Source organism: Alosa pseudoharengus, unplaced genomic scaffold, assembly GCF_046254945.1.
Source record: "Alosa pseudoharengus isolate Yale_2024_CS ecotype anadromous, Long Island Sound unplaced genomic scaffold, YU_APseudo_1.1 YU_APseudo_1.1_scf_40, whole genome shotgun sequence".
Taxonomy (NCBI): Eukaryota; Metazoa; Chordata; class Actinopteri; order Clupeiformes; family Clupeidae; genus Alosa; species Alosa pseudoharengus.
This window is the reverse complement of record NW_027468775.1, coordinates 276,966-286,578: the sequence shown is the minus strand read 5'-3', so window position 1 is coordinate 286,578 and position 9,613 is coordinate 276,966. Positions and strand designations below refer to the sequence as shown.

At 40.9% G+C, this 9,613-nt stretch overlaps 1 protein-coding gene across 1 annotated transcript in view; it reads right to left on the bottom strand.

Annotated features, from left to right (window-relative positions):
* Nucleotides 1-459: 459 nt before the first annotated feature.
* The window catches only part of LOC143103433 (uncharacterized), a 29,053-nt gene continuing 19,899 nt past the window's right edge, over nucleotides 460-9,613 (bottom strand). The window contains exons 7-9 of the mRNA XM_076267213.1: nucleotides 4,915-5,077; nucleotides 3,523-4,550; nucleotides 460-3,354 (exon numbers count right to left, since the gene is read on the bottom strand). Coding sequence (XP_076123328.1) covers nucleotides 3,062-3,354; nucleotides 3,523-4,550; nucleotides 4,915-5,077 — 1,484 coding nt within the window. The 3' untranslated portion in view covers nucleotides 460-3,061. The remainder of the gene's footprint in view (nucleotides 3,355-3,522; nucleotides 4,551-4,914; nucleotides 5,078-9,613) is intronic.

The following is a 9,613-nucleotide window of genomic DNA, read 5'->3' as shown; positions in this document are numbered from 1 at the left end:
TCTAATAATTCAGGTAAGTAGCATACTATATACCAGCTGTGGCTACAATGTCAAAGACGGCATTTTTGGCATCTATACTCTTTTACATAATCTCATAGATCAACACGTCCGGGGCCCAGGTTGAAATATACTGGATTTTCCATTCAACTTCAGAATCTTGGTGACCTCAAACTGACCCTATATGAGACTTCAGTGTGTGAGTGTGTGTGCAGGACTTCAGTGTGTGTGTGTGTGTGTGTGGGACTTCTGTGTTTGAGTGTGTGTGTGTGTGGGACTTCAGTGTTTGAGTGTGTGTGTGCCTACAAGAAACACTCACACTCTAAATTAGTATGTATAAACATATGTGTCTGTTTACTGTCAAAATAAATAAACCACACTCAATGGCACTTCTGTATCAAATAATCACAACTCCACAATAGGTTACTTATCTGCATTTATTATATTTACATCAATAGCCTACTACTACATTAAATGTATATCCATTTTTTGATCTCTTTCTGAGCTGTCATATTGTAATGTATACTGTATATCTGTACAGTGAAGTTATGATATGATGCAGCCTCCTCGCTCACCTGCAGGGGGCGCCTTTACAACAAACTGAAGGGCAGTCATAAGAAAAACCGAGGTTTTCACCACAGACAAACACTACCAGAAAGGCGTGGTCACATTGTTTATAACATTTAGTCACTTAGCTGACGCTTTTATTCAAAGCGACTTACAACAATCAAGCTACAGTAAAGCTACAGTACAGGTACAGTTCAAGTACATTAAGGTACAAAAGGTACAAAAGGTAGAGTGCCACCAGGACAGAGGTCGGCAACCTGCGGGCCGCATGAGGCCCTTTAACCACTCTCTGTTGGCTCCCTGGCTTTGTTTAAAAATAGAAATCAATAAAATATTAATTAAAAAAAATTAATATGATTAGATTAAAATATTTTTACAACAGTGTTAATAGATCCTTCCGATATTAACTTGTGAAAATATGTAGCCTGTAGCCTATGGCGTGTAAAATGTGCAAAAAAAACATGTTTATTTGAAAGCGCCATAGGCTATGTCACATCCTTACGTCCCTTGAACTCTGCTGTGGCTTGAGTGAACAAGCAAGCGATGGTGTCAAACTCCCAAAAAAAGTTGTGGAGTAAAACAGATAAATTTAATAATTAATTAAATGCTTGGACGAATGATTGCCTTCACCACCACTGCGACTGAATTATCGGTGGGATGTCTGATCTGCAGCAAGAGGACACGCAAAATGTAATGTTGAAGACATCTCGAAAGTAGATCATTCTGATGCGTAGATATCCATGCAGACCAAATACCATGCCATGCAACATTGTGGAAGTTAAAGGACTTTTCCCTCGTTAAATTCCGCCAGCTTTCATGTACAAAAGTTACAGTGATACTACTGTAGGATATTGTTAGTGCAGCATTAAGTACTACTGTACAGAATAGAATAACAGTTCAAGCGAAGTCAAGGGATGGAGAAGAGGGATAGTCAATATCAGGGCCGGAGTGGGACACTCAATTTTACTGGGAAACTACAAGTTCCAGCAGCCCTTGGGGGTGGGGGTCATTTAAGTACATCACATGCCTACTTCTACAATATCTGTAGAAGAACCTAGTCTACCCTAGACAAGATAGCTTCTAGGCTACCACACAACAGTGACAAGCCCTCTGCACTATTTGTAAGAGAGACAGGTAAGTGGGGTGATGGGATGCATCTTTACAGGATAGGAGTTAATATAGGAATAGCCTCCCCTGAGATAAAAAAAAGGTATATTAATGATCACCCTGTTGCTGGCAATGGAATCATGTAATGATCAGTTACTAGTTTGACTTTTGTATTGTTCTTGCACGAGAACTTTGGTAGACTGGTAGCTACCTATGCATCGGAGTGGAATAATTTCATTAAAAAATATTACTTGAATACTCACCAATTCCAGGCCATTTTATTTCTGCACATAGTGTAGCCTACTCTAGGCAAGATAGCTTCTAGGCTACCACACAACAGTGACAAGCCCACTGCACACTGTGATGCCAAATTTGAATGCTCCTCTGTAGATCAGTAGATCCTCACATGGATCTATAGTTTCTGTAGATCCATGTGAGGAGGACCAAACTCACATTTGAACGACATTTTACTTTCAAAGGCTTTTGAGATCTGGGGTTATTACTTTACAGTAAAATGAATAATTATTAGCCTATTACACATGAGTGTTCGTCAGGGCTGTGCCACCGGAAATGTAGTGACATTGCAAATATAGTTGTGACTTCCGAACAGTTTTTGTGAGTGACACTTTGTTAATATTTGGGAAATAAAAAAACTGCGAGTAAGGGGCTGCGACCGCACAGCCTAGGCTGCTGAAGTGCCGCAAGGCTGCAGAAAATGAACTTCAGAAACAACATATTTAAACTCACAATATTCAGACCGACCCAAAATGTTAACGGCCCATCGGGAATCCTCCCGAAGCTCCCAATTAGCCACTCCGGGCTTGGTCAAGACAGGGTAATGGTAAGAGCTAGATAAAGCATGTTCAGCTGTTAGCAGTACTAAGAGAGGAGATACTCTTGGAAGGGTTGTGTCTTCAGGAGGTTTTTTGAATAATAGAGAGGGAAGCCCCTGCTCTGGTAGGAACTGGTAGCGCATTCCACTAACAAGGGACAATAGAAGAGAAAAGATTGGATTGCCTTGAGCTTACTGATCTATAAAGAACACTTCTTGCACACACAGTTCATGTTGTCAGTTCATGTTGTCATGTTGCCACTTGTGCATGGGAACCACCAATAACACCCCCACACACACACACACACACACAAACATACACACATTTACACCCACTCTCTCTCTCTCTCTCTCTCTATACACTTCTTTATAGATCAGTGGGCAGAGCTTACAGGAAGAAAGGAAGGCTCTACCACATTGGTTCACACATGCATGATGTGCATCAGTCCTCTTCCCTTACAATGATGATGACATGACCATTCAACTCTTTTCTAATTTCACAGTCCTCACCACATGCACCACACAAACGTTCCACCGACAGTATGGGAGGGTCTCTTCCTACACGCGTTCAGAAAGGTTCTGTGCTTTCTTGATAAGGTCTTGATAAAGGTAATTATCTAGTTCTTTAAGGAGGGAGAGCATGATGCCACACGCTTTGTCCCCCTTTTTCATAATCATGTCGATGAGGGAGGTCACCTGGTCCTGCAGCACACTGGTCCTCTGCTGGATGACTTCTTTTTCAATACTGTTCAACACAGGAGGCTGATGGGATTCAAGTCTTAACAGCAGACCTTTCAGTACGCCTTCTGATGTCCTCTCGATGAGATCAAGACGAATACAGGACAGTCGATCTAGGAAGAGATCATCGAGGCTCAAGGTTTTAAAACGTCTTTTGATGCCAGTGTCTCTACTCAGGCTTGCTTCAACACGATTAAATAAGGTAAAACAAACAAACAAAAACTTATTTTTTATTATAAATACACAATCAGTGGTTAAAAAGGTTGTGCTGAGTGACATACCTTTGTTTGACATGGAGGCCATTTTCCCTTCTTCCTCATCAACCCTGGCAGTTCTTCTTGTATAAGCCGCTTCTCTGGGTATCACATCTCGGGAATGTCTGGATGCTCCTGACGGCATTTCATGACTGCGTGCCATTTCTCCAGTCTCACCATATTCAAAACGTTCCAATGTCGCTTTCCATATGGACTTGCCATCACTGAGTATCTCCAAATCAAAGGAGTCCTCTGCATTGTCAACGACCACCCGAAATAAGTCAGGAGGTCTGATGTATTTTAGGGTGATCTCCGATGGGGAGATCTTAGCATCACAGGGGGATGCCTTTAGGCTAAACTTTGTGTTCATCCAAATGGGCATGTCTGGTCGATGTGTTATGATCTCCTTTGCATTTTGGGTCCTCACCAAATCCTTTTCAACGGCCTGAATCATGGAAGCATCCCGTGGCACAACGTATGTGAGTAGAACCAGGGGCGTCACTCTGGTGCGGTAAATTAACACATCCAGATGGGCTTTCATTGGGATTCCAAATTTCACCAAGACTTCTGTCAGTGAGAAGGAGGGCTTGAGGAGCTTTCCGTGGAAGCGGGTCAGCTCACATTTCTCTAGAGTCACACTGCTGTTGACCCCATGCAGAACTCTCACAGCCTCTCTAAGAGAGGAGTCTGAACCTTCCAGACAGGCAAAATGGGGCAGATGAGCCTCCAACAGTTCACCTGAGAGCACTTTGATGTCCATCAAGGGACCAATTGGCTCATACTGCAACATGGCAAGCTCTGCTCTGAATACATGGGGGTCACTAAAGTGATACTGTAGAGAGACTTCAACCGCACACACCCAGCGCAAACCAGACACTGTGCACTCAAAACTTCCTGGTGGAGAGCTGTGTTTATACACTGGGACTCCTGTCTCCATGGAAACAGAGGGTTCCATCAGAATCCAGTGTGAGGTGTCTTCAACATCTTCACAGGATTTACAGCAGTTTGTTGGTCTGTAATACATACACTGAGTTTCACCAGCTGAAATGTCCAACCTTTAAGAAAGGAGATCATCATCATCAATACTTTATTCAGGACACAATAAACACTCCATAACACAACACAAAACATAGTAAAAGACAGACACATACAAGACAAACCACATACAATACAAATAACAACAGTCAGAATTCCTCAATGAACAAAGACATGTTCAGATATTAGGATATAAGCATTAAATGTTTGTCAAATAAAGAGCTGCCATCGGAAACATCAGCCTTCATATCACCCACAACAAAGAAGCACAATGGAAGACAAGCCAATCTATTTAGATTTTCATCCACCAATAATTCTGGGTGCAACTGTACATAAAACCTTTTTTTAATGAATGTATGAGAAAGTAAATCTAAATCTTCATACTCAGCCATATTATCAGACAGTCCTCTCATGTCTGTCCTCCAGTCAGCATTGTCTACAGAATCCAAATCCTCTTGGTCCAGAAAAATGTTTTCTGAGGAATCGTCCCTAATGACTTCAGGCCCATGTGAAACATTTGACAGTTCTAGATAAAACACTTTATCACCTGTGAAAATAAAAGGCATATCTCAATAAAAAAAATAAGATGGCTGAAATGTGCTCAGTGCTCCACCACCCCCATAACGTCTACACTGATGATACTTTTGGCAATTTAGATTTGAGAGGCTCAGTCTGAGTAACGGTCCAGTGATGTTGGAAGGGAGAGGTCTGGCCACACCTTTACCCCACCACCCAATAGTTTAGTTCATGTTCAGTTTTAGAACAATGGGACTGGAGTTTGTGTTAAAACCTGGACATTGTGTACAGATACGGACTGGTACAGTAAAATGAGATGTTTTCCATAATGTATATGTAAAAAGAGTGGCGATGTATTGTATCCTGTGTATGTATGATGAAATAACAAAAGGAATATTGAATATGCCGTACCTGGTCATGGTATCGCTAAATGGACTGATAGAAAGCATAACGTCGGGGCAGTTGCAGGGGTTTCATGTGGGCACATTTACATCTTAGTGAGATCACTTCAACTGTGCCTGTATAGCCCTTTTCACACAGAGATCATGCAAAATTTGCGGGAAGAGGAGACATCTTTTTGCAGCATCGTGTGTCTGAAAACTAGTTGAAAATGTGCCGGCCTGCTGATTTGCTCACATGATCCGGCATTTTGGGGAGGCAGGAGGCAGGATCAGCTAGCAAATTAAAACGTGACGTGCAACAGGGGGCGTGTAGAGTGATAGTCATAGTAGGCCTTATTATGCGTGGGCCTCCAGATGCAGCAAGTGTGTGTGATTTCCAAAACCATGGGGAGAGAACCGACTGCACTTTGGTTAGTTGCTGCAGACATTTGTAGTACCCTAAAAATGAAAGTGAAGTTGCTTTGCTTTGCTGTTGCTTAGAATGTTAGATTCTTGCGATCAATGTCTTCAGACAATAAAAAGTAATTTGGAAGGGAAATTGAAGAGAAGAATTGCCCCCTGCATTGGCTGTGATGCCCCTTTGAAAATCGGAGGTTCACAGGCTACTGTGGCCTTGGTGCACGCTTCTTTCAATATTCTGCTTTACGTCCGAGTAGCGATTTTTATTTAGCCTATAGCCTGGCAAATTAAGCTTAGCATTCACAGCGCAAATTAATTTAGTCTTACACAGTGGAGAAAGTGAGAAAGCGCACGGCAAAAAAGAGAGTGCGTCCAAATTAACCCATTCTTTGCTGAACTACTCGCGAAGTAGCCTACTCATCACACAGACATCACATGTATCACACAAAAGAGCTTTTAAGTTTATGTCCATGTTCGGCATATGTTTTTCTTTTAGTCAAGCAGTGAGTGGTATGGGGAAATGTTGACACAAGTCAGTGAGACAGAAATATTCTTAATCTGAAATATTTCTGTTCCTCTGTTTTTCCTTTTTAAAGTTACACATCAATTCAATTTCAGGACATGGGTTATAACGATTCTGTTGCCATTGTCAGTCTTATACAATATTATAAAAAAAGTTCACCGAACCTGTTGGAGAAGCATAAGCCAAGGGAAAAAAAATCAAGTTTGGAGATGATCCAACAGGGAGGAACTCAAAGTATTTTCTTAACATGATAGTGAAAGGGAAACTTGGCTGAAGCCTGCCTCTGAGTGTCCTTCTGGTTTAAATGAAGAATCTGTGGTTCATGTTGTCTGCAATTCACTTATTTCATTTTTCATTACAACATAAGTAATGCATTAATTGCCTAGTGGTGTCCTAAATGAGCCTACGATTTGTGTTAGCCTATGATTAATGTGGAACATGGGCTCTAAGCAAAGAAATGGAGATGATCAGCACCTTTGCTCACCAAAAAAAGACAACATGTTTGTAGAAGCACAGCCACATGCACTCAAAAAAGGTAATTTCTGTCAAAAAACATGCAGGCTACATGTTTTCTCCAAATAAATTCATGGTGATGTCATGTTTTTCTTTTAGCCAAGCATTGAGTGGTATGGAGTAATGTTGACAAAAGTCAGAGAGGACGCAGGACACTATTTTTTAATTTGATTAAAACACAGACACTTTACTCAGTTATGCTACACTCTGGGGGCATGAACATGGGGGCTTAAGGGGGTACTGTAATGTGACAATGATCAGCAGCACCGGAGCTCCACAGTCCTGCTCACCCTGTGTACACGTCTCACTTTTGCTACAATACAGAGTCATACCACATGCAGAAGTTTTTAGACAATACTGCAATTGTGGGGTGCATCAGGGATGGGCAGGAGGAGGAGTACAGGAGCCTGGAGGAGGACTCTGTGCAATGGTGCAAACTCAACCACCTACAACTCAACACAAGATGGTGGTGGATTTCCGTAGGTCTAAGCCCGCTCTGCTGCCAGTCCCCATCGAGGGGGTCAATGTGGAGGTGGTAAACATTTACAAGTATCTGGGGATAGACCTGGACAATAAACTGGACAGGTCAGTCAACACTGAAGCACTCTACAACAGAGAGCAGAGCAGGATGCACTTCCTGAGGCTGTGGTCCTTTAATGTCTGCAGCAAGCTCCTCTGGATGTTTTACCAGTCTGTTGTTGTCAGCGTCCTCTTCTATGCTGAGGGATGCTGGGCGACTGCAAAGGCTGGTAAGGAAAGCTGGCACTGTTGTGGGAGCTGAAATGCCTATTGTGGGATTGTTGTAGCGACTGTTTGTAGCGTGTGTAGCTGCTCTTACGCTATCTTGCTTTTTTCACGTAATCTATTCACTTAGACCAGTGGTTTTCAAAGTGGGGGCCAGGGCCCCCTTGGGGGCCGCGAGGGGGTGCCAGAGGGGCCTCAGCAAGTTGGATGGAAAAATAAAAGCAACAAATAAATACATTTGAAAAATACAATGCCATTATAATAATTTGTCGCATATCTGAACATTATATTTTCCATGATAATAATTGAGAATAATAGTAGAGTGATAGCTCTCATATAGCAGAAAGCCCCAAATGCAATTTTTACACACGGTATGCTCCATCGCGAAGTGCTTGTGGCTAAAATAATTATTAGGATTAGCTTAATGTATTTTTACATTTGCTGTAGTATTGTTGATGGGTTTAGTAACACATCAAGGGGGTCCTTGGCCAGAACCTAGTGGTATTTGGGGGGCCTTGTCGTGGAAAAGTTTGGGAAGTTTGGTAAAACTCTACTCTTAACCACCTGTGTAGCCAATTCACTTAAGTGGTGGTATGAGCATTCATTCACTGAAACTACCCGATAACGTTGGTAGCAAAGCTCCGCTTCAACCTGTCGGAAGGCTATTTAATTATTTAACAGCATTTAATAGAACTACGTGTATTCTTGCAACTTCCATAGAAACCTACTGTAGCAGAGACTGTATAATAAAACTGTCTAGCATTGAGTAGGCCTCTGAGTTTAGTCAAATTTGAATATAACGTGGCCAAAAGCTATTGTAGCCTTATTAGTCTTCCTATTAACAGGGTATATCCAGAAATTCTTAAGTTGAATTTAATACCTTTTAATACCTTTTTTAATACCTTCACAATATTGTTTAATACCAACACGACTTCGAGCTGCAACTAGCGGCAACCTTTCGAAATTCAGTGTTTACTAATTATAAAGTAACAGATTACTGTCATTTTTGTTACTTAACTTTCTGAGTAAGAAAGTGTAGCAATGCTTACAATTCAAATCAAGTATCTTATTACAGTTACTGTATACTTTGTTCCTTTTTTGCTTCAATAAAAACACTGGCCTATACCCAATTATTTGTTATTTAATCCTAACCTAAGATAAAAAGTTATTTCATTGTTATGTGTAGGAAGAGCACACACCACTTCTCCAGCACCACACTCTTTCTTTCACTATCATTCTCTCTCAATCAAGACAAAATGACAAATAAAAATAAGAAAAGGTATACTGGACTTTCTTCTAAAAAGACCCACGACCATACGCAGTACACACACACACACACCCTTGCTGTCTCATATAATTTGCCAGTCAAGGTATCACATTCAAAAATAGGCTGTCACATTTTACAAAAATACCAATTATTAATTGGGTGCTCCTGGAGAATATGGGCCCCATGTGATAAAATACTTTTGGGCCTGCATGCTCCCTGTGATGAAATTTTTGAAAAATAACCCCTTAAATGGTGACTTCTGGGGAATTTTGTGGAAACTAATTGACAATTTGACTTAAAATATATTATATTATAATATATTGATAGCATATTATTATACAGCCTATACAAACCTACACAGGTTCTTATATTCAACTAATTTTAAGCAAGTCTATTGGGACTTTGATCTCATCACATACTACATCAAGGGAGTAACCCTATAGCTCCTGAGCAAGCTTTGAATAATGTAAAGGTAACACCTGTTAAACTAACCTTAACATGACATTTACTGAGGGTAGAAAATGTTAAATCTTATAGCCTAAACCTTATCTTATAGCCTAAACAAAGCAACACTGTCAGGCCTATCAGGCCTGTAACCTCTATTCTGTAGTCAAGGCAGGGGTAGCTCATTGCAAATAACCCCTTATAACATGTGCATATGTTTACATGTTAAATTCTGTTTTTTTCCCCTTTCATTTTATTATATATTTGTTTGAATGA